Below are 25,747 nucleotides of genomic sequence, written 5' to 3'. Positions count from 1 at the left end.
ATTCAAGAATCCAGGGAATATAGACATTCCTCGGTTTAACTAGCCTGCAGAGCCCTATCCACTCAGCGAGCCCAGAGCACACCTTCCAGATTGGGCGCCATCGGCAAGCTCACACAAAATGGCTGGGGTGAGGAGGAGAATCTGCTCCCTCATAACTTTTAGCCTAGTGATGATGTGGGAACTTCAGGTGTCCTAAGCTGGGCTCTAGCCCCCTGCGCCCTTACAACAGGGATGTCTCAAAGCAGTGCTTCTTCCCAACTTATGAAGGCCCTACATAACTTTTTAGCTGAGTGGTTAGGGCCATCACCTGGGATGTGAAAGCCCAGGGTCCAGTCCCCCTGCTCCAATTACTCTTTATTTATACACAGTGGAATAGCTTGAACAGGAGAGATTTAGGGAGCCCATGTCAGAATATCCTATTGCCCAATGATTAAGGTGCTCACCTGGGAGGTAGCAGATTCCCAGTCAAATCCCTTCTCTTCATCAGGTGGAGGGGGGCACTTGAACCAGGGCATCCCAGCTGAGTTCCCTCCTCTCCCCAGCAATTAGCAAAAACCACTTTGGACCCCTAACTCCAGAAAAGGGTTCACAGCTGAAAATCACTAGCAGAGATAGGCACTAGCACATACCCCCCTTGTCAGCATCTCCCATTGGCTAGCTTAGGCAGCTCCCACCTTAGCTGCTGGCTTTGTAAATCAGTCTGGCTCCACTCATTGTGCAGGGAGCATAGCCCCCAACTCAAGATTTGTGGATCACAGTGTTGTTCCTGTGATTTGTTATGCGTCTAAAAGTCAGGCATTGTAACACTGAGCACCACAACTCCTATGTCCCTTTGTGAATCTGGACCTCATTACCTGAATGTGGTAGCACACACAGTTATTTGCACTGCAGGGTTATTTGTTCTGTTATTAATTTTTATTTGCATTACAGTTGCACCTGACAGGCTCCAGCTGAGATTGTGGTCAAAATACCATGACCTCTCCCTTCTGAAAGCAACAGTTCAAAGAAAGACATCATAGGCCTGAATCTCAGTTAGGCTTGGGCCATTCTGTGCCATCATGACAGCATAAAGGCAGCAGAAATGGTCCCCCCGAAGATATGCCCAGAGTAGTGATTCTCTCCAGCCAATGTATAAAGGCTCTAAACCAACCCTGCTCCCTGCCCAGCAGCCATGTTAGGGGCATGGTGGGAATGGGTGGAGGTGAATGCATTGCACAACAGTATTGCTTTATTTTCCAGGGGCCATGGGAAGCAGAGTGTAAGTTAAAGTAGCCTCAGGTTAGGCAGCCTCTGCATAGCCCTAGGCTATGGGGAGCACAAAAGAAGTCAAGGCCAATTTTGCCACCCCACCCCTCGGTCCCTTCCCCAGCTCCAGAATGGAGTAACTGAGAATCAGTCCCTGTATATCAGCTCATTTATTTTGCCATCACACCCATGCTCTGCCTCTAAAAAACCTTTCTTCAGGAGCTGTACTTCCATGGAGAACATGAGACACTGTCAGCCAGCATGTACCAGCAGTAGCAGCTGTGAGCATCTGCAGATGTTCAAGTCAAGAGCACTTCACCTCATTGTCAGGCATGCATTCATTTCAGAAGAGAGAGAGAGAGATAGAGAGAGAGAGACAGGATTGCCACCTTTGGGTTCCTGCAGTGTGTTCTTTTTCCTCTGGTGAGGTAGCCTGGGGTTTTGTCATGCTGGCTGTTGACTTGTTAGTTTCTCCATGGGCTGAGAATTCTTTCTGAGGAGCTTTATCCTCCTTTTGTGTTCTACTATGACACCATGCTGGTTTTTCAGTGCTGCTTTAAAAGACACAGATTGGAAGTCCTAGAGTCCTGTTTTGTCAGAAGGTAGATATAGGATGTACGAGAACTGTACTAGACGTGCTAAATCAAGATGCTTAGGGGTTCCTGAGGATCTGCTTCCTGGCACAGTGGAAAAGTGTGATCCCTAGAGAAGTATCCAGACTGTTAGAAATGTGCTAATACCTCAAGTTAATGGCAGTGAAATAACTCAAGGCAAAAACTGTAATGTAGACATATCCTAAATATGATATTACTGCTTACAGCAAGGTTTACACAGCAAATATGATTACAAGCACGACACTGGTAAAATTCAAAACAGAATCTTCTCTCTTTTTTCCTTAGGCAATAGCCTCTATTAAGGCAGAATTGTTAAAAGCTCATGAATCCATTAAAGCCCTTCACAGTGAGAAGAGGTGGGTAAGTGTGTTAACACCAAAGCTGAAATCTAATGGAGATAAGTGTTTTAATATTAAAACCAGACAACTTGAATAAACATTACTGCTTCTTTCCTTCCAGTCCCAACCCTTCATTTCCAACCCTAAACCAGACCAAAGCAAGAGAAAGATTTTTATCCTTGTGCAGTGTGTGTATGTCCATCAGATTTTTTCTAGCTGTCAAATGCTGGGATACAGCTCTCGTGTGCATTGTTCAATGAGACAGCTTGCAAGTCTTAATTCTGCCATGTGGGCATCAATTTAATGAGCCAAATTTTCTGCTGGTGTCAATTGGCATGGTTCCATTTAAGTCAAAGAAACTGTGCCAGTTTACACCAGGGAAGAGTTTGGCCTTACACATGGGTCAGTAATATATACCATTAAATGTAGTATATGTTAATTGTGGCCTCTTATTCTCTTTTTCATGTTCTCAAGAGCCATGTCAGAGAACCTCATTAATGTGTTGTCACATATTAATTTCCCTTTAAATATTGTTACAAGAATTAAGCTGTTTTTATTGGCTTCTCATGAACACAGCAAGTTAGTTCAGCTCCTATCGTCCCTGCAAAAGAACAAAAAAAAATACACATCGCAATTTTCCAAGTCCTATTTTAGATTATTATAATATTATCATTTAACTTTACTACTTATACAAGAAAAATCTTCTGCCTGTTCCAGAACACAAGTTGGAAATAACCCCGAGAATGCAGCTTTATTATCCCAAATCATGATTGCATGATGTGGTGCATTGATAGCAATGAACTTTTTTGAAAACATGAAGCATGTTATTTGTAAAAATGTCTTAAAATAGCAAAACACTCACACAATGTTGGGCAAACCAGCTGCCTTAACAAAACCACATATGCACACACACACACACCAGGAAATACTTAATACCTGACATAATCCCCATGCCACTACATGTTCTCTGGCCCCATGTTCTCCTTTCCCTTCTTTACACATTTTCCCTTCACTTGGCAGTGGGGTAGGGAGGTGGATGTTTCCATTAGAAAAGAGTTGAAGAAGGAAGGCTGCATGGAGTTTAGTTGTCCTGCCCCACTGCTTTTGAATCCTGTATGAATCTGAGGTATGTTGCAGGGTGATTGTGCTGTGGTGTAGGGGAGGCAACAGGAGATGGTATTCTGGCAGCCATTATGGACAGGAGTCGCTGAAACAGTTCCCTGTTGAGCTCTTTTCAGAGTAGCAGCCGTGTCTCCCTCCCTAAGCCACCATTCCTGTTCCAGGAACTGCTTTCCAGGTGACAGCCCCATCACTGAAACCCTGTTCTGTACTGGGGTGGTGAGTCCCAGCCTTTCATCTTGCCTGTCAGTATGCTGTTGTTTCAGTCTTTCATCCCTCTTCTTCTGGTACCAGACCCACCTTGGTACCTTGGGCCAGGGATCGAATTCCTGAAGAACAGCAGGCAGTAGAGGTTGAGGGTCCTGAAATAGGACAAGAAAAAGGATTGCCGTCTAAAGTAGCTCAGTGGAGGAGCATAGAATTAATTATGGTGGAATCTCAAGAACATAAAATGTTACATTTCTAAAGTGAACACATGTTGTGAAGGGGATGCTTCAGTCCTCAAGTGTCTCTGAACACAGCCTTGTTAGTCACAGTTACAGAAGTGTGAAGACAATGGTAAGTTTAAAATCGTAACCTTTTTTCTGTTTCATAAAAATTTCATAACTAATTGTCACACAGAGAAGGAGAAGAGGTGTGTATAATGCCCTTGCTGCAAAAGGCTTTTTCTGTCATTTCAGGTCTTTCATATTTTGGAAGATGACATAAGTGTTCTTGTGGTGCCCTATTGGCAGACGGACATGTTATTCCAAGCTGCTGGAGGGAAACATACACTGTATGCAGCTGAAGTATTCAAACATATAGTGACCAAACAGCATATCTGAGTCAGCTATACGGGAGGGGGGTCTGGAAAATATGCCCCTTCCCACAATGTGACTATCTATGTGGAGCTCCTGCTTCAGGAAAAGCATGCAGCTATCAGCAGCCAGGATTGGGTCAGAATCCGTGAAGGAATTAACCTTATGAGCTAACACAGCATCTTTGGCTTACCCTGTTACTGCTGCATGCAAATATGCTAAAATCTGCAGCTTTTCTCCACCCTGCACCTGGCATAGTTCTGGGGGAAAACTGATGCCCCACACATACTTTGGAGAAACGAATATGTGACCCGCAAACTGCATGGATTACCCTGAACAGAAATGAGCTAGATTTGGAAATAGAAGAGTTTTCTCCAAACAAACATACTCGCTATTCACAGGAAGCTGTATAGACCCACGAGGAATGATTACAGCGTGGCATATTTCTTATTGCTGAAGGGAAATCATGAATGACCCTAGCAAACATCTGTGACTTAACAGTTACAATAACCTTTACAGCTGTATATGAATCTTTGAAATTTCAGGTTACCATTTTGAACTAAACAGGTGGGAGGCAGGGAAGGCGAACACCCCGGTGCTGTGCTACAATCCACCATTATTGGCCACATGCTAATAGCTGGGACTTATTTTTACATTGCTTCTTAGAGCAGAAATCCCTCCCATTACTGTAATAATAAACTAATTTTGAATCATATACTTACTGGGCTTTGGGGCTGCTTCAGACTGCACCGAGTTTGTTGCAAATTTTGGCAGTGGGCTGTTCCTCAGGCAGAGGGATCAAACAGCTCTTCCAAGTAGGGACCAAGAACTCACTGTTGATGCTGATCCACAGCCTGCTCTGGGACTGGTTTCATTAAGAGAGTCACTTCATGCCTTTCACTTGGAGCCTGCTGCTGGCTGCCTTCAGTCCTCATGGTGGATTCAGGGGCCAACATAGAATCATAGAAGATTAGGGTTAAGAGACCTCAAGAGGTCACCTAGTCCAACCCCCTGCTCAAAGCAGGACCAACGCCAACTAAATCATCCCAGCCAGGGCTTTGTCAAGCCAGGTCTTAAAAAACTCTAAGGATGGAGATTCCACCACTTCCCTAGGTAACCCATTCCAGTGCTTCACCACCCTCCTAGTGAAATAGTGTTTCCTAATATCCAACCTAGACCTCTCCCACTGCAACTTGAGACCATTGCTCCTTGTTCTATCATCTGTGATCACCGAGAACAGCCTAGCTCCATCCTCTTTGGAACCTTCCTTCAGGTAGTTGAAGGCCGCTATCAAATCCCCTCTCACTCTTCTTTTCTGAAGACTATATAAGCCGAATTCCCTCTGTGTCTCCTCATAAGTCATGTGCCCCAGCCCCGTAATAATTTTTGCTGCCCTCCTCTAGACCCTCTCCAATTTGTCCACATCCTTTCTATAGCAGGGGACCCAAACTGGACACAATACTCCAGGTGTGGCCTCACCAATGCTGAATAAAGGGGAATAATCACTTCCCTTGATCTGCTGCCAGTGCTCCTACTAATGCCGTCCAATATGCCATTAGCCTTCTTGGCAACAAGGGCACACTGTTGACTCATATCCAGCTTCTCATCCACTGTAATCCCCAGGTCCTTTTCTGCAGAACTGTGGCTTAGCCTGTCGGTCCCTAGCCTGTAATGGTGCATGGGATTCTTCCCTCCTAAGTGCAGGACTCTACACTTGTCCTTGTTGAACCTCATCAGATTTCTTTTGGCTCAATCCTTCAATTTGTCTAGGTCACTCTGGACCCTATCCCTACCATCCAGCATATCTACCTCTCCCCCCATCTTAATGTCATTTGCGAACTTGCTGAGGGTGCAATCCATTCCATCATCCAGATCATCAATGAAGATGTTGAACAAAACTGGCCCCAGGACTGACCAATGGGGCACTCCGCTTGATACTGGCTACCAACGAGATATCGAGCCGTTGATCACTACCCATTGATCCCGATGATCTAGCCAGCTTTCTATCCACTTTATAGTCCATTCATTCAATCCATATTTTTTTAACTTGCTGGAAAGAATACAGTGGGAGACTGTATCAAAAGCTTTGCTTAAGTCAAGATATATCACATCCACCACCTTCCCCATATCAACAGAGCCAATTATCTCATCATAGAAGGCAATCAGGTTGGTCAGGCATGACTTGCCCTGGTGAATCCATGTTGACTGTTCCTGATCACCTTCCTCTCCTCCATGTGCTTGGACCCTGCAGCCCTGTGGGGTCTTGGGACTGAGTCCTGGGTTAGAGCAATTGTAGTGTAGATGCAAGGGGTGTTAGGCTGGAGCCCAAGATCAAGCTCAGTCTTTCACTGCAGTGTAGATATACCCATAGGGGTCAGTCCTGTGAGATGCTGAACATCTTCAGCTCCCACTGAAGTTAATGGTAGCTGAGTTGATGCGTATGAAGCCTGCTCCTTCAGAAATGTACTCTGTCCTGACTCAAGACTATGGTTGCCAAGTCTCCAGGAATTAAAGATGAATCTTTAAAGATTGTGTCATGTAGTGAAACCTCCAAGAATGCATCCAACCAAAGTTGGCAACCCTGCTCAAGACCCGATCCTGTAAACAGGAAAATGAGTAACTTTGCTCACAGGAGCAATCCCCTTCATTCCTAGTCAGTGGAAATACTCACACAGGTTAAGTTACTCAGGTGAATGTTTGCTGACAGGAATGGGCACAGAAATAGCTAAAGATGCTCAGAACCGCACAGGACAGAGCCATTAAATGCTGAAATATAAGGACTATTAAAAGGACTAGTAGAGCGGTCAAGAATTTTCCAATGAAACATTTTTCCAATCAGGAAATGTTGATCTGTTCATTTTCTGATTTAAAATGACTTTTTGCTTAGAAATTTTAATTTGTACTAAAATAAGTTTTAAAAAAATTTGAAGGGTCGGTATCAAAATGAGATGCTTTAATTGATCTGATCCAAAAAAGTTTTCAGACCATTGGTTCACAAAAAAAATTTAAGATTGACTTTTTGTCCCATCTCAGGGTGGGAAAAAAATTTCAAAAATCTGAAGAAAAAAAAAAAAAACCTCTCGCAAGGACAGGAAAACCTTTTCTAAACCCAGCTCCAAATACTAGTGTTAACTTTGCGCGTCCAGACTTCTTACAAGCCTTATGGCCAAATCTTGCTCAGCTGACATGTATAATCCCATTAAAGGGGTCAGTGGGGCTACTGGCATGAGGAAAGTGAGCAGATGAGTTCTGTCTTTACCCCTAGTGTGGGTTTTGCTGAGTGCGTACTGATTGATGTATTTCTTCTTTCGAAAATAGAGCTGGAAGAAACCATTTAGTAAAAGACTGATTTATAACACCATTGCTTCTTGCTTATGTGAACCAACACATTATCCAATGGAAAGTTAATAAACTAGAACTCTAGAATGTAATAGAAGAGTGGGGATAACTATTTCAGTTAAGCAATATACAGCAGCTGTCTTATTGCTCCAGTGCTAACCATCTTTTATATCTCTTGCTCCACCTCAGCGGTGGGCAAGACAAAGCTGTATTGCTATCCTGTGGGCAGCACTTCTCCGTAAGAGTCTGCCTCTTGATTAGAGAAATGGGTGGTATTTATGTATTGTCTGCCCTGAGTAGATATTATGTGCATAGTCTCTAATTATCCTGCTCTAGTATGTGTGGGGGTAGCACTTTTGATTGCAATAACCTCATCTTTCCAAGGACAGTGGCTTCTGTAGAAACTTTCTGTGCAATCAGCGGAGGCCATACCAAAGGTCCTTAGCAAGAAGGATCATCGTCAAGGAACAATGGGGCAGATTCATCCCTGTGCTGGGGCCAGGACAGACAGCTTGCACTTCCCCACTTTGACAGCTAGCAGGAGCTGGCTTGACCCGAGGCACAGAGGAGGGCAGCCCTGTCTCTTGTCTCTGTTGTGACAGTCCCATGGGCCATTCCAGGAATGTTGAATCACCAGAGCCCAGGACTATACTGACCACACCTTCTCCATCCTGTCCATGTCCTGGGCTTCCTGGAATGTCCTGTGTATAGGCTTCTGTGGAGACAGCTCAACTTCTGGAGTACTGACCCCTGCACCCTGGGTAGGAAGGTTCTTATACCTGCCCTATAGACCCTTTGCACCAGCCAAGCTGCAATATTTGTCCTCTCTTGTGCTCTGCATTAAGGAGTGTGCATGGAAGATAATTTAGTCCAGTAACTCCCCTGTCCCTCTGTTGCCTGGCAGGTACCTGGGAAAGCAGTTAAACGAATGGAAAGACAAGGTGCTGCTCCTCCATAACTCCCAGGAAGCCAAAAGCTGCAGACTAGAAGCAAAGCTCCAAGCCCTGATAGCAAACCATGAGAGTGTGCAGGTGGAGCTGCAGGAAATAAAGGTACCGAGAACAGTGAACCAAGAATCTTGACAACAATTTGGCTTTGACTTGTTCTGACCACTGCGCACCAGCATTGTCTCCTTGTTACTTTGTGCTCCCCCTGTTGTCTGTTGTCGATAGATGGATGGAAAGCAGGGACTCTTTTTGTTCTGTTTGTACAGCACCTAGCACAACGGGGCTCGTAGGCACTACCGCAGTACGAAAAAATAAATAAGAGTAATAATTAATAATAAATAACTGAGTGAGAGTGAAAACACCCTTAGAGAAATTCCAACCATAAAAAAGTCTCCAAAGAGAATTGCTCAATGCCTCCGAAGCAAGACTGGACACATCACTAGACAGTGCAGTCTAAAGAACAATCTTATCTTGTCAGGTGATAAGAATTAGAGATCTAGTCTGATAATTAAAGGAAAGTCTTTCCTTGCTGCGGATCAATATCTTATTTTGCCTTTTTCTTTTGGAATATTTTAATTATGATTCATTTAAAGTAACCCTTGGTTTCTAAAGTTCAAATGAATTTCTCACTCTAAAATATTAGTCCATATGCTATGCAAATACATGGCATCTTACAGCTGGGTATACATGCAATTTGTTTGCATGAGTTATATGTACACACACACACACACACACACACACACACACACAAATATGGATGCACACATTGCATGGGTGTGGTTGTGCGTGTATATATATTCTGCCTATATTCTCAGTTAAATTCTTTTAGAATAATTTTCCAACAAATTAAATCTTGGGCTACTGTGATGTCCCCATTTTACTGGCACAATAAGATATAATATCTTGAGACTGAAGTTGCAATAAATCGAGACATAGAAAATTGTGGAATGAAACCTATGTACAGTATAATTAGACCCAATACACTGAAAATCAGGCAGGAGGTAACTAGAAGAAGAAAAAGGCAGAGATGGTGTTTCTTGATAGACACCAAAGTTTTATGGGCCTGATCCAAAATCGACTGAAGTCAATGGAATAACTCCTGTTGATTTGTTGTTATATTGCAGTAGTGTCTAAAGTCCCCAGCCATGATCAGGACTCCATTGGGCTAAGTGCTGTACAAACATATGAAGAGAAAGTCCCTGTTCTGAAAAACTACAACCTGAATAAACAAGACAGACAAGGGAAGATTACTATCATCTTTTTACAGGTGGAGAAACTGAGTCATGGAGATTCACTGATTTGCCCAAGGTCATACAGGATGTCTGTAGTAGAGATGGGAGGGAACTGAAACCAGATCTCGAGTCTCATTTCAGTTCTTTAACTACAAAACCATCCTACCTCTTTAACAGGCTTCCATTGGCTTTGTATCAAGCTTTACAAGCACGAGGTTTCCTGTGTTGTGTTCATTTCAGGCAATGTTACAACCACCAAACCATCCTTCATTTGTACTGTGTCAAAATATGATGCCAAAAAGTGAGGACTCCTGGAAGGAAAGAAAACTTCACAATGGATCAGATTCAGCTCTGGCAAAACCCATCCCCACTAGCTTCACTGAGCCGAAATCCCTGGATCCCTCATTCTCTGCAAAAAAAAGGCAGCTACTACAGACTCAGACTGATCCAGCTGCAGTGAATCTGAGATCATCAGGTACCACCCTGGGGTCAGTGTTCCTGCAGAATGGCAATCCCCTAATGAGACAGCATGAAAAATCAAAAGAGAAGGGAATTCCTCAGACAGATCAGGAGGGGATATCACAACCTGAAAGGACCAGGAACCTTCCCCAGGGAATTATGACCACAGCTTCTAGTCCCACTGCAGCAGAATTGCCATTTAATGAGAAGGAGGTGAATGAAGAGAAGGAACTGCAGCAGCTAGTGCTGAAGCTGAAGGATGCTTTATCTCTCCAACTGCAACCAGGTAAGAGTTCTAAAATCACAGATATTAGGCCCGATTGTCTTCTGACCTATATCCAATTTACTCCAGCATAGTTCTATAGACTTAATTGGTGCTACTCCGGACACATATGTGAGTGAGTGGAGAATCAGACCTGATGGACCACTCTATTCTGGTGTAAATGAGTGAAGCATCACTGACTTAATAAAGTGTCACCCTTTGACATCAACAGAGAATTTAGTCCATTGAGTCTAGCATGAGGTGCCTTTATATTTACACTTTGGGTCAGTCAGGTGCTGCACTTATTTGCATCCTTCTCTACAAATTTGAGATCTCATTTGAATTTCTTTCGCTGGTTCAGAATTACTCTAAAAGGGAGGCCCACAGAGTTCACATCCGTTCTTTAAACATAGGGGATGTGTCCTTTGTATCCCCTCTTCACAGATGTCCCAGAGTATGTAATGATGGCACCTGCTGTTTTTCATCAATTTGAATATTATTTGGTGAGACAGTATATTATTAACTAGATAATTTGTGTTACATAAGTTTCTTTTATTTCTAGACGTGCAGTAACTAAACCTCACTGCATCCCTTGACATTATCAGAAAGCTTTTACATGGAAATCTGAAATGCATGGGAGACAATATGTCTAGGATGTTTGTGTTAGTGTGCTTCCTGGCACTGTAAATTACTAAGGAGGGAGTGACATGGCATTCTGAGGAACCTGTAGTTCTTCAAGTGATTACTCATTACAATTCCAAGTAGCTGTGTGCACACTGCGTGCACGATTGTCTAAAGGTTTTTCCCCTATTGGTACCTGTCAGGTCGGCTGTGGAGCCCTCTGGAGTGGTGCCCTTATGGCCGTGAATATAGGTCCCTGCCGACCTGCTGCCTCTTCAGTTACTTCTTACCACCAGTGACGGTCTTCGAAGCTACTTTGTTCTCTTGCCTTGGGCAAGCTCTTCTCCTAGTGAACAGTTATTCTTGTATTGTATATAGTTCTACTTAGTTCTTTCTAGTATTTTAGTTAATTAGTTCATAGATAAGTTTCTGTTGGGGGTTACCCCCCTCCCCGTTATCCTACTACCCTCCAGGGACTGGGGTATGCTTTGGTCTCAAGGCTTCAAAACTTGTGGGTCTTGCCAGAAACCTATGCCCAGGGGAGACCCTCATGACTCCTGCTTAAAGTGCTTGGCGGAAACCCACAAAACTGACAAGTGCAAAATCTGCAGGAATTTCCACCCAAGGACTAAAGGAGAGAGACTTTAGACTTAAGCTTCGCCTTATGGAGTCAGCTCTCCATACCCAACTGGCTCAGACGGCATCAGGATCCAAGCCCCGCACTTCGGTGTGGAGCACACCGGCCTCAGTGAGGGAGGCTGCAGTGGTAGTGAAGGATTTGGGGCCCATAGACCCGCAGCACCGCCACTCTCTGGCACTGAAGACAAGTTTGGCGACTTCTCAGCACCAATTTCACTCACTGGTGCTGCATAAGAAGCTGAGAAGAGCTGAAAGGGGGCACCTGTCGACTGTCCGAGCAGTGAAGCACGATGGTGCCCGTGGAGTGCGTCCCACATCGGGACACTCAGCTCCTGCTCAGGGACAGCCAGTATTGTTGACTCTGGCCATCCAGACAGAACTGTTGACTCCAATTCTGTTGGACCCCCCAGGACGAGAGAGTCAAATTGGGGAGTTTGACATGCTCGTCCTCCGAGTTAGAACCAGAATCATACGTCTCCAGGTGCAGCAAGCACCAGTCTCGTTGCTCCAGATATAACGAGATGCAACAACTTCTGATGATGCCCTGGCAACCACAGTGGCAGGCACCCGCTCATCGGCCATTTTGGACTCCCTGGGCGTATCATCAAGCCCAAGGGCCAAGCTTCACGTCCCTTTCGGTCACCTCGGACAGATGGGGGACCTCTGTTTGCCTCAATGGTGAGAGAGCCTCCAAGGAGTTCAGAGCCCAGTGCCCGGGCCAGCACCGAGTTTGCATCTGGCAACGCATCTGCCACTGCACAGGAAGCACCTGCACGGGAGGACCTCCATGAGTTGGAAGGTCAGGAGAATCCCATGCCTATGAGGGCTTCTTCATTCTCCTCCCCGGACGAGGCAGTACCCAGCTGGTCTGCCTCCTTACCGGCTTTGGAAAATAGAGCCCATCAGGAGCTGCTCAGAAGAGTAGCCCAAGATCTGGGCCCAAAAGTGGAGGAAGTGTCAGAAGAAATGGACCCTATGATGAACATTCTGAGGCCAGAAGGCCTTTCTAGGGTGGCCTTGCCATTGATCAAGACCATCCACAATACTACCAAGACCCTCTGGCACATTTCTGCTTCCATTCCTCCCACGGCTAAAGGGATGAAAAGGAAGTACTTTGTACCCTCTAACAGGTATAAATACCTTTTCACCCTCCCTTAGCTGGGTATGCTGGTCGTGGATGCAGCCAAGGCCAAGGAAAGGCAGGGTCACCCGGGCCCCACCCTAAAGTCTAAAGAGGCAAAGAAGCTAGACCTCTTCAGCTATAAGGTCTATTCCACCGGGGGACTCCCGCTTCAAATTGTCAATCAGCAGGCGGTTCTTAGCCGCTACCATTTTAACTCTTGGAATTCCCTGTCTAGGGGGAGCTACTTCCATCTGACTCCCGCTCTGACTTTGGGGCTGCCCTGGAGGAAGGCAAGACCATTGCAAGGACTTCCTTGCAGGCTGCATTAGACTCAGCAGACTCGACCACTCATACAATGTCTACAGCCATTGACATGCGGTGCAGCTTGTGGCTACAAGTCTCAGACCTCCCCACAGAGGTCCAACAGAATATACAGGACCTGCCTTTTGATGGTGTGGGTCTCTTCACTGAGTAGATGGACTCTAGGCTCCATAATCTTAAGGATTCTAGAGTGACCTTAAAGTCCTTGGGGCTTCATACGCGGCACCGCAAAGAAAGCATTTTAAGCCTCAGCCCCCGCCTCGCTTCAACCCCTCTCAGCTGAGGCAAGACTATAAGCAGGAGACAGGGTAGGAGTAATAGGAGAAGGCCTCTGCTCTCCTCCTCTACCAGGGCCAAGGCTCAGTGAGACAGTCGCCGGCTCCCAGGAAAAACTTTTGAAGGTGTGCCCAGGGCTGGCACACCAGTCCATATCCTGGATCCTTCTCCTTTCTTTGTGAACCATCTATCCTATTTCTACCATGCTTGGGCTCAAATAACATCAGATTGCTGGGTCTTAAGCACAGTAGAATTGGGATATTCTCTCCAATTCTGTACCTGTCCACCCACTTTCCCCATCCCTCTTCAGGGACCCTTCTCACGAGCAACTTCTAGTGCAAGAGGTGTAAATGCTCCTGCAACTCAGAGCAGTAGAAGAGGTACCTATGGAGTTCAGGGGCAGGGGATTCTATTCCCGTTACTTCCTAGTCCCCAGGGTCAACGGTGGACTCTGGCCTATTCTAGCCCTCGAAACCTCAACAGATTCATGAAGAAGCTGAAGTTCTGCATGATCTCCTTCGCTTCCATCATTCCCTTTCTGGATGCGGCAGACTGGTGCGCCGCCCTTGACATGAAGGATACTTACTTCCATGTGTCCATAGTCCCGTCCCACAGACTCTATCACTCTTACTCCTCAGGTTCTTGAATCCCTCCGATGGTGGCTCGATCTGCAAGCAGTATGTGTGGGAGTGCCCTTCTCCATACCTCAGCCGTTGCTGTCTGTAGTCACAGATGCATCAGCGATGGGATGGGGGGTGCACCTGAGTGAACTCAAGACACAGGGCCTCTTGGTACCCTGCAGAACTTTTGCTGCACATCAACATCAGGGAGCTGCGGTCGGTTTACCTCGCTTGCCAGACATTTCAAACCATCTACAGGGAAGATGTATATCCGTACTGACAGACAATATCACAGCAGTGTTTTATATAAACAGACAGGGTGGTGTTAGCTCCTGTCCCTGTGCCAGGAAGCCCTCAAGCTGTGGGACTTCCGCATCCCCCACTTGATACAATTGGAGGCCTCGTACCTTCCCGGTTCAGAGAATGAACTGACCGATCACCTCAGCAGGTTTCACATTGTTTCACGTTATTTCACAGCCACAAGTGGTATCTACACCTGGATGTCACCATCAACACCTTCCAAAAGTGGGAATCTCCCCAGATAGACTTGTTTGCGACATGGTGCAACAGGAAGCATCAACAGTTCTGCTCCTTCCTGAAGCAAAGCCCGGGCTTGCTCACGGACGCCTTCTTCTTGTCCTGAAAAGGGCACCTGCTGTATGCATTCCCGCCCTTCCCACTCATTCACAAGGTCCTCCTCAAGGTCCAGTGAGAGAAAGCGTTGTTGATTTTAATAGCATCAACGTGGCCACGTCAGCACTGGTTCACCATGCTGCTGGACCTGTCAGTGGATATGCCCATTACTTTGCCCTTGGTTCCAGACTTGATCACACAGGACCACAGTTGCTTCCAGCTCCCTAACCTAGAGTCTCGCCATCTCACAGCATGGAAACTCCATGGCTGAATCCACTAGAACTTACCTACTCAGACTCGGTTAGAGAGGTTCTCTTCAGCAGCAGGAAGCCTTCCACTTGTGCCACTTATCTGGCAAAGTGTAAGAGATTTTCCATTTGGTCCCTCCACAAAAGTACTCCTCCGTTGCAGTCCTTGATTCCCTTTTCCCTGGACTTCTTGCTTAACCTGAAGCAACAGTTTCGTCAATAAAGGTGCACCTGGTGGCAGTTTCAGCTTTCCATTCCGGCTCAACGGGATGCTCAGTGTTTGCTAATCCTGGGGTTGGCCGTTTCCTCAAGGGGCTGAACAAACTGTACCCCCAAGTAAAACAACCAATCCCGCCATGGGAGTTTAACCCTCCCTTTGAGCCCCTAGCAATGAGTTTGCTGTTCCACCTGTCTTGGAAAGTGGTGTTTCTAGTGGCTAGAACATCAGCCAGAAGGGTTTTCTGAGCTCAAGGTTTTGATGTCCAAGCCCCCTTATACCATGTTTTATAAGGACAAGGTGCGATTGTGGCCGCACCCAGGTTCCCTCCTGAAGGTAGATTCACAATTTCCCACAAATCGGGCAATCTTTCTGCCAGTCGCACGCCAACGACAGGGAATGCATGGTCCATTCCCTGTATGTCAGACGGGCATTAGCCTTTTACATCGAGTGAACAAAGCCATTTAGGAAGTTGATGGAGCTCTTCATTGCTATTGCAGAAAGAATGAAAGGTCTCCCTATTTCGTCTCAGAGAATCTCTTCTTAGATCACGGCCTGCATCAGAACATGCTATGACCTAGCAAAGATTCCGGCCCCAGCATTGACAGCGCACTCCACAAGAGCACAGGCTTCATCTGCAGCATTCCTGGCACAGGTCCCCATCGGCATTGGCAGGGCGGCGACATGGTTGTCTATTCATACCTTTACATCGCACTATGTCATCACTCAGCAGGCGAGAGACGATGCTGCATTTGGTAGAGACATGCTACAGTCGGCAACTCAGTGAACTCCGACCCCTCCTCCAGGGGACTGCTTGGGAGTCACCTACTTGGATTTGACATGAACAATCACTCGAAGAAGAAAAAATGGCTACCTACCTTTCGTAACTGTTGTTCTTCAAGATGTGTTGCTCATGTCCATTCCGAGACCCACCCACCTCCCCTCTTTCAGATTATCTGGCAAGAAGGAACTGAAGAGGTGGCATGTCAGCAGGGACCTATTTCACCACCATAAGGGCTCCATTCCAGGAGGCTCCGCAGCCAACCTGAAGGGTACCACTAGGTGAAAAACCTTCCAACAATTGTGCATGCACCGCGCACACATCCACTTGGAATGGACATGAGCAACACATCTTGAAAAACAACAGTTACGAAAGGTAGGGAGCCAGTTTTTGTATGTCTCTCACTGACAGGAAGTGGTTAGATTCATAGGTCACCTGTGTTATGCTGGATGGATTTTCAAGGCGGGAGGGAAATTGGATATGAGAAAAGAAAATAATGCTATAAAACTGAGCTGGGAAGATTTAAAAAATAATTTAAAACGGCTTAAAATCTGAAATGAATAACATTCTATTAAGCCTTATCATGCAAGGCCCAGGGCACTCGCAGTGTCCATTACATCTGGCCCTATAAATATATATTACACACAAAAAAACATGTGAAACCAACATTACTAAGATTGCAAAAGTTGGAAAATGCCAGAATTAAGGATGCTTATGCACCCTTAATTCAGCCCTTTTATGCATTGCATTATGAGTCAGTCTCCTTGACCAACCAATTCTAGCCTCCATTCCCCTCCCTGACTTCCAGTCCCACCTCTTGGCCTAGCCAGTCCCAGATTCTGCCCCTCACCCCAGTTTCCAGTCACAGTTTCTTTTCCCCCTGCTCCACTTCCAGTCTCAGCAGACACCTTGTCCCAATCTACTCCTCCCTGCTCCACAGTCCAGTTTTTGTTGCCGCTGTATTCAAATGAGACAGCTTTCTCCTCTGTGCTAGCTGACTGCCAGTAGTGGGTCACTGAGAGCACAGGAGAGAAGCTCACTGCTCTCAAGTTCTAGTGCCAGCTCTGCCCTGGACCAGAGCAGCCATTACAGGGAAAGTTTGATTTTGGCCTTGTAGCCTTATGGAGGAGGAGCATGCTCAGAGTTGCTATGTGGGGATAGCACATGTGCAGTCCTGGCCCATGTAGAAGCTGTGAGGGTATGGAGTGCTCGTGTTCAGTGAGGATGAATTCTTTGGAGATTTTAGCTTTTAAGCTCTAACACATCTCTACTGAGCATGTGCAAACTGCAATTGTTCAAAGTCTTATAGAATGGTCAAATTTGGACAGATTTTCCAAGAGATGGAAGGAGGCACATCCCTGCCACAAAGGTCACTATCTGATGAATTTCTACTCCCTGCTTCAAAACATGGGGGTGTTAAAAAATTCTGGTGACCTTTTCTTTGAAATACTCTAACATGGTCAAAACAATTTTTTCCCTCTCCTTGTTCTGAGAAATGGCTGGGCCATTTTGGCTGAAATTGTCCAGACAAGTTCATGGGGAAAAATTAGCAGATGCTCCACACCCACTGGCAACTAAGCTCCCCCATCCTCAGTTCCTTCCCCCCCTTTCCCCCCGTAAGCACGCCAAGTCCCCACTCCTCCCCCTCCCTCCCTGTGCTTCCTGCCCTACTGCCACATAACAGCTGTTTGGCAGTGCTTAGGACTTTCTGGGAGGGAGGGGAAAGAGCAGGGATGCAGAACGCTGAGGGGAGGAGGCAGAGAAAAGGCAGGGCAGGGAACTTGGACGAGGGCAGTGCAGGGGTGGGGCCAGGGGGTCAAGCACCCACTGAGCAGAGGGGAAGTCAGTGCCTATGCATATAAGTCACAGAGCAAAGACCAACTCAACATGAGTAGAGATATTATCTGACAACTCTCTTCATAGTTTATAAATAGCCTATTAGACATATGGCAGACCCAAGCATTGAACCCAGATCTCCTAATTGCCACTACAGTGCTGTCACCACAACACTAGCCTTCCTCTCTCATCTTGCAATCACTCTAGAATTACTCCAGATTTGCACTCATACAAGATCAGCATTTAACCCTCAATGCTTGAGTCATTTAAAACTTGAGAAGACCTAGTACTGTAGAGGAAGTCACTCTCAGCAGTAAATATGGAACAAACTTGCATCGGTGGTCTTTTCTATCTCCAATTTCTATGACTGTGTAATTGGTTGACCTCACAGCCAGCCTCCCAATCACATAAAATCCCCTTATAATCAACCATCTTATTACAGCATAGCTTTGTTCAGCTCCTATGATGCCTCTTTTTCATTAATAAGGATGTAATAATGAAAGCCAGCAGATAAAACTTTTGTTTCTACAGAGCTACCGTGAATTGGAGTCATATAAAGAGTTGTACATGAATTTTGCTGTATTCAGGTGCTGTGAAAGAATCTCTTTTCTTTCCAGCTCAGCAGTCTGCTATAAAGCAGGAGTTGGTGTCCACAGCTGAGCATGTTTGCAGGTCCTTCTCTGACCTCATCAACCAGGTGACTTTGCCAGCTTGGAAGTAATGGGACACCACTATTAACCTTACTACTTCTTTGCACTATTGGCCAGGTAATTACAGCCATGTGTCATCTCTAAAGTTAGTCAGATATTGAACTGTAATAATCTAATATAATGGAGTTCTGTCTCTGGGGTCTTTATCAGAGTCTTCTGTGGTGTTAGAGAAGGAATCTTCCTTTATATTAGACCTTGTATTCCTAGTCTATTCCTAACCTGAAGAAAATATAGGGCCAGATCTTGGCCAATACATATCAATATAGTTCTGTTGACTTCAGTGAGGCTATGCTAACTTATACAGTTAATGATCTGGCCCATACTATCTTCTCATTACTATAGTACCTGATAATTGCTTGTGTTTCAGGAAATGGAGGATTTTTTTTCCCCCACCTGCACACATGGAGATGGCTTTAGCTAACCAGTCTCATTGTTAAGTTGTCTGACGTTGCATCATAGTTCAAGAAGCACTGAATAGAAGGAGTAAATCTTTAGTTGTCTTCTCTAAGTTGTCCATTGTCTCCAACATCTGACAGTCAGGCAGTTGCATTTTATTAAATTAGCAACTAAATTGGTGAGAAGGAAGAGCTATGAACAATTAGAGGCATTTTATTGCTTTAGAAGCCCCTTCCCTTATATATATGGAACTGTTAAAGAGCTTAATATTACTTGAAGGACTTACAACATCAGAAGAGAAACTTTTATTTTTCTTTTGTTGCTAGCACAGCATAGTCACAGAGTCAGCAGAAAACAAATTATGAAAACATTTCCAACTCAGCATTGAAAATATTTAAGGATGGTGTTTATATATGGAAGGTTTGTATGGTATTGAGAGATATTGGAATGCTTATAAGGGTTTAGATGGTCATTGAGGTTATTGCTAGCTGACCACCAGATCCTGTGCCCATTGAAGCTAATGGCAAAGCTTCTATTGACTTCAGCAGTGCAAGCTTTCAGCCTTGGATGCTTTGGAGGGGAGTAAGATAGTGGACAAAAGAAGAAGAATATAATCACTACTGATTCATCTATAAGAGGTGCCACATTCCACTTTCTTTCCTTCTGGTACATAGGAGAGAGATCTGGAAGAAAAGGACTGAACTCGCACTTAGAAGAAAAGCCACTTGCATTATATGTTGTTCTTTAATGTCCTGGCCTTGGGCCTGATTCTCCATGATTACATCTGTTTTACACCAATATAACTCCCCTGATTTCAATGGAGTTATATTGACATAAAATTGAGGTAACAGAAGAGAGTCACGCGCATTACAGTTCTGTTATGGAATAGCAATGCTGAAGATTGAGACAATGATGAGTAGGTTAGGCAGTCATGTTTGGACTATTAATTGTGGTGTTACCACCAGACCTGATATTTTTGTGGGTAACTGTGACCAAAAGCATCCCTGTGTTCACACTCTACATACTATTGTAATCTTTGTATGAAATATGCCTTGTGAGATTTCATTTGAAAATAATAAATAACTTGCTGGTCAATAATATGGTGAAATGTATGAGAGTGTTATATGTGAAGTTACAAATTCACTTTATATGATATTAACACATACTCACAACCAGACAGGCCTGTCTAGGCAAAAGTTGTTAAACAGGCATATCCTAAATAAAGCATGTATGTTTACCCCTCAATGTACATAGAAGTAGTAAATAGGGTCCTCGAGATAGCAGGGGGAAGAGATGACTAGAAACAGAACAAGTTGAATTTCATGAAAAAAAAAAGGGAGGGGAAAAAAAGAGCATGGAGCCTCTTTCATCACTAGACTCCATGTTACCTTCTTTACTGCTTGAATAAACTTTACTTTGAAGCAGGGGTGGGCAAACTGCAGCCCGCAGGCCACATCCTACCCACCAGGTGATTTAATTCGGCCCTCGAGCTCTTTCTGGGGAGCAGGGTCTGGGGCTTGCCCTGCTCCTGCACTCCAGCTGGGGGTCAGGGGCTGCTCCACAGCTTCCGGAAGCAGTGGCATGTCCCCACTCTGGCTCCTATGTTTAGGGGCAGCCAGGGGGCTCCGTACACTGCCCCTGCCCCAAGCGCTGCCCCCACAGCTCCCACTGGCTGGGAACTGCAGCCAATGGGAGCCACAGGGCACCGCCTGCAGACATGGCAGTGTGCAGAGCTACTTGACTATGCCTCCACATAGGAGCTGGAGGGGGGACATATCGCTGCTTCCCTGAGCCCCACCCATGCCCCAACCCCCTGCCCTGATCCCCCTCCCGCCTTCCAAACCCCTTGAACCCAGCCTGGAGCACCCTTCTGCACCCCAAACCCCTCATCCCTGCACCCCCAGCCAGAGCCCTCATCCCCCACCCCATGCCCCAACCCCGATTCCCCCTCCTGCCCTCCGAACCACTCGGGTCCAGCCTGGAGCACTCTTCTATAATCCAAATCCCCAGCCCCACCCCAGAGCCTGAACCCCCAGCCAGAGCCCTGACCCCCTCCTGCATCCCAACCCCAATTTTGTGAGTATTTATGGCCCGCCATACAATTTCCATACCCAGATGCCAAAAAAAATTTGCCCACCCCTATTTTGAAGGGTAACCCTCAGAAGAATCCACCAAAGAAAGGGGCAGAGAACCCCAAGTACTCTCTCTTTCTCCTAAGAAGACTAAGGCACCAGCACCTTTGGGCCTCTGGGAGAGATTTTGGCCAAGGAAACTGTCAGCCTCCATTTTGCTGGAAGACGGTGGATAAGAAAGGCATTGAGAAAAAACTTGCTAGAATAAGTTTGACTTTTAGATGCGTTTTCACTGATATTTACAGGTAACCATTTCTAACTTTCTTTCTTATACTTGCATTCACTTAAAATCCTAACTTCTTTGTTAATACTTAATAAACTTGTTTTATTTTTAATCTAAACTAATCCAGTACTTCATTTAAACTGAACTGTTTGGTAAATCCAGTTGAAGTAAACTATTGAATATCAACTCTTTACAGGAGCAAGGAACCTTAATATCTGAACTTTCCAAAAAAGGGCTGGACTGTGCAGAATACCCCTTTTGGGGGAAAATCCGGGACTGGGAGTATGTTGGGGATACCCTGCAAGTAGTAACTGAGGGTGGTGGAAGCCAGAGTGGAGATGTAGACTGGCTGGCGGGATCAGAGCTGCTGAACCAGGATAGTCTAGCAACACATACCTGCATGCTGGTAGGCTAGCTGTGAGCAGTCCAGGTTGGGAACTACAACAGAGATGCATTGTGAGGCACCCATGGTTACAGGGAAGGCAGTGACTCAGCCCCCTTGCTGGTCTGGGCTGCACCCCAGACTGTATTGGAAGCAGATACTTTGTTGAATGAGAGGATGAATTAAAGTTTTCTGACTTGGCTTTTCACCAGTGCTGACTATTGCTAATTTCGCTCTTTGTCAGCCCATTCTTGCTCTGTGATGTATTATTATTTGATAGGTTATTTCCATCAAATTGACATGTACGTGTCCAGTTGATGACACAAATGAGGAATCAATTATTCTGAAGTACAAATGTACTTTAATGAATAAGAAATGGATGTGATTCAGTTTCCCTGCAGACAGTGGAATTACAAATCACTCAACCTGCTATAAATGTTCTGCTAGAGTACATAGAAGACTTAGTGAACAGAGTACAGAGACATGGATTTGCACAAATCATGAGAGCAGATATAATTCCAAAATTAATGTACCTAAACTAGATCACTTATAGGTGAAGTTAAGGTGCTACTCTGATTAGATTCCCAGTTGGTGTCAGTCCCCAAAAATAAAACTTCCAAGGACAACCAGAGACTGTTCATGGCTTTAAAGAGTAGAAAAAGATCTCGACTTGGGGGGAAATTAATGTACTGTTGGAAAAAGATACAGTGAAGGAGGTCTTATGTGAAACAGAGCTCCATAAACAATGCAGCAACATTTACGCAGATTGAAACATGGAGTTTAACAAGGAGATGCAGTCTCAACGGACAGCTTTCTTTTCTGCCTAAAAAAGTTCTGGTTTTTAGAAGTCTTGATGGGATTATAAGGCATCAAGATAAAGGGGGCTATCTGACTCGAATCAAGATGAATAGAAAGCTTTTCTTTGGCAAGACCTCAGCCACCCACTCAAGAGACCTTTAAAGTAGCGATCACGGTAGTAAACATTCCTAACTCTTCATATAGACTTTGGTCACAGAAGCCCCAAATCATGCTTAACACAGATGACAAAGAATACATATGACAAATGAAGGGAAGGAGCTAGATGCTAACAAGACTTTATCTATAAATGAACAGACATTAAAGAAGATAAAATACTAGTTGGCTGATGATAATACAAGAAGAAATGGAACAAATGGCAGGGTAATAGGGACCAGTGGGAAGCAGGTACAGCTATATCCCCATAAAGAGACACAGAAGCCAGGGAGAATAAGATCTGGATGGGAACTTAGTGGCCTTGGCAGTAGCAACAGTATAGTACATAGTCCTATTTGCCTAGGACACTATGCTTGATGGCCCCAGCCTGCGACATAAGGAAGTACATTTTCATATGGTGCATAGCTATTTGGCTGCCCATTTCCCAATAAATAAAAGTGACTAAATCCTGAAGCCTTAACATTGTTTTTATTCAGGTTTGCCTCAGGCCAGCTCATGCTGAAGTCTGAGACTTGGCCCAAGAAAGACCTGAGTGAGGACTTCAAGGTTTGCACTGCAGGTTTCATATGGATGAATCCCAATGCACCGTACTGATACTTCACCCCCAGAAGATAACGATCCTCTCTAAGAACAGAGCAAAGTGATGGTACAGAATTTTGTTTTAACAAAAATATGGTCCAAAATAGCCTGACCTTGATGCCCTTCCATGCATGGTGTAAAAGCAAATTATTTGATAAGGATTTGGAGGTGGGGGTGGGAAAAAGCTGGGGGTATGTTCCTGGTGTGCTAAAAGTGCAGATTTTCTGCACCGATTGGCTGAATACAGTCATTGTTTGCACATTTTCTGCTGGATGTTAATGATTTGAGATTATAAATCTAATTGTTAGGGCACGTGTTGCTTCTTGTCTGGGCTTTATTTATATTATTTAAATATAAATAAATGACAGTATTTTCCATTGAACCAGCTGATCTAAATACTTCAGATATTGGGCTAAATCCTCTGCACAGCTAATTGTGGAGGAGAAAGGTGGCTCTAACTCACCTTTCCATTCTGACGCTCTTGTAGACAGCAACGGCCAAAATATCCTCCAACATCCCCTAGAGACTGCTACACCAGCTGAGGATCATCCAGAGTGCCGTGAATTCCCACTCTGTCCTGACATCCTCTGTGTTGTTGGGAGTGGGTAATAGAGCCGACTATGCCAGCTTTATACCACCTAGGAATTCTCTTATGGTGGAGGATCCCTGACTGCCCCTTTATAGTAGCCCAGACACAGGGCCACAGCTGTGGCTCATATTTTGCACTTGCCAAAGGAGATGGTTTCCCCTTACACAGCCATCTCTACCAGTGGTATCCAGATGACACAAGAAGAAATAGAAAACATAGTGGAAGAGGGACCTACAGGAGGCAGCCACCTCTAGTCTATTAAAATATGGTTAAAGGGCCACAGTCCCTACTTTTGGGCAGCTCTTCTGTTCTGTTACACTCCCTTGGCTGAGGAATAGTAAGGAAGGGGCAGCAGTAAGGTGGCTCACATCAGAGCTACTCTTAGGGTTGCAAGGGGTGGTGGTGTCAGGCAGCTGGGGAGGGAGCTGCATTTCTTCCCATTTGTAATGAGCCTGATTCCAGGAATTGAGTTTTAAGATTGCAGGGCAGGGCCCCGTGAATGCACACAGTTGCAATTCCTAATCAAGTACATACTTTCTTAACAGTTGTCCTTGAGAGCCTGTAGGCAGTTCCACTCACTGCTGTAGTGTTAGAGCATCATGCTGAAGGTATCTGCATCTAGCACCTCGGTTATCAGCCACTTTGGTCCCACAGTGGACTGTTTCCATCCAAACTTGCTCTGTGGCTAAGCCACATCTAGTCCAGCCCCTTCTGGGGTAACAGAAGTCCAGGTAGAAGTTCACAAGTCCCAATAAGAGATCCTTCAGCCTCTCTTGGGATACTTCTCAGCCTATCCTATAGGCTCAAACCAAGGTGGGCTTGAGCGGCTAGCCTGAGCCTCTGCTATTGCCACAGCAGCATCCACACAGCTATTTTTAGCATAGTAGTGGGAGGCAAGGAGGCTCACTTCCAGCTGCAATATAGACATACCCTCAGCCTTCTCCCTAGATCTGTCTAGGCTCCTTGGTCCTCCTCTAGAACACTAGCCCACAGAACTACCTTTCCTTTTTCCTTGGCTCATCCTTGATAGACAGACATCTATTGCTCACTATGGCTCCCTTCAGCAGCCTACTTCATGGGCTGTGTTCTATGGCTGAGTTCTTTCTGCTCGCTCTCTCTTTGTAGTCCACCCTGACCCTTTCACAGCCTGGGCTATTGGGTGTCATTAAATCACTACATCAGGGTCAGCTGGTGCATGGCTATTACCTCACAGGCAAGGCTGAGCCCAGCTCCCCTTAAAGCGCCAGCCAGCCTGTGACAAGGTCCCAGTTTAGAGTCAGGGAATCTACAGCAAGCATCATCATTTTCATGCCAAGCAATTGAGCTCCAGTCAAAAACAAACAAGATCTATGCTATGAAATGGAATTAGGCTCTGAGGTCTTCAGACAGGAGAAAATGCCTGAGGTAACAGTTCCTTCAGGAATGTTATTACTTGCAAGTTTACATTTAATTGCCTCACTCTTTTATTTCAGCAAAATTAATACCATGAATTGTTTCCCTTACAGCAGCAGCTTCCAGACCTCTTAGTAATACTATGACCTTATGTTATAAACTAAACTTTTCTGTCAACCCCATGCCCACACACACACCTTTCCCTGCCCATTTCCTCAAAGGTCAAATGGCTGCTGTAGTTTCTTAATGAAGGAAAAGAGCTGATGCAGAGCTGTATGGTGGATTGGTCCAAAGCTGATGTTGTCTTGGCCAGCAATTACTTTTCACCAATAGTCCTGCTATTCAACAGGAGAAAGGAGGATGCAGGGTCCTGTTGTTCGAGAGGGAAAGTATATACAGTTACAGGCCTGGTCTACATTACCGCTGCCAGTCGATCTAAGCTACACAATTTGAGTTACATTAGTAGCGTAACTCAAGTCAACGTAGCTTAGATCTACTTACCACGGGGTCCACACTACACTATGTTGATGGGAGACGCTCTCCCACCGACATTGCTTCTGCCACTCATTGAGGTGGAATACAGAAATCAATGGGAGCTGTCTTCACTACACGTGCTAAATTGATGCTGCTGCATTGATTGCAGCAGTGCCGATTTAGCTCTGTAGCGAGAACAAGCCCATAGTAGTAGCCTCTTCCTGAAGGCCC

At 45.3% G+C, this 25,747-nt stretch overlaps 1 protein-coding gene and 1 long non-coding RNA gene across 2 annotated transcripts in view; one reads left to right on the top strand and one right to left on the bottom strand.

Moving 5' to 3' along the window:
• DYTN (dystrotelin) overlaps window positions 1-25,747 on the top strand; it is a 60,983-nt gene that overhangs the window by 31,312 nt on the left and 3,924 nt on the right. Inside the window, exons 12-15 of the mRNA XM_038420922.2 lie at window positions 2,145-2,215; window positions 8,357-8,504; window positions 9,872-10,376; window positions 18,285-18,434. Of these exons, the coding sequence (XP_038276850.1) occupies window positions 2,145-2,215; window positions 8,357-8,504; window positions 9,872-10,376; window positions 18,285-18,388 (828 nt within the window). The 3' untranslated portion in view covers window positions 18,389-18,434. The remainder of the gene's footprint in view (window positions 1-2,144; window positions 2,216-8,356; window positions 8,505-9,871; window positions 10,377-18,284; window positions 18,435-25,747) is intronic.
• Window positions 1,674-25,048, bottom strand: LOC122458192. The gene is made up of 4 exons (XR_006278098.1): window positions 24,185-25,048; window positions 21,166-21,168; window positions 3,134-3,678; window positions 1,674-2,798 (listed from the first exon to the last, which is right to left on the bottom strand). It is a non-coding gene; the product is annotated as an uncharacterized LOC122458192 (long non-coding RNA).

Source organism: Dermochelys coriacea, chromosome 11 (assembly GCF_009764565.3).
Source record: "Dermochelys coriacea isolate rDerCor1 chromosome 11, rDerCor1.pri.v4, whole genome shotgun sequence".
Taxonomy (NCBI): Eukaryota; Metazoa; Chordata; order Testudines; family Dermochelyidae; genus Dermochelys; species Dermochelys coriacea.
The sequence above is the reverse complement of the archived record's forward strand: the minus strand, read 5'-3'. Positions and strand labels throughout refer to the sequence as shown.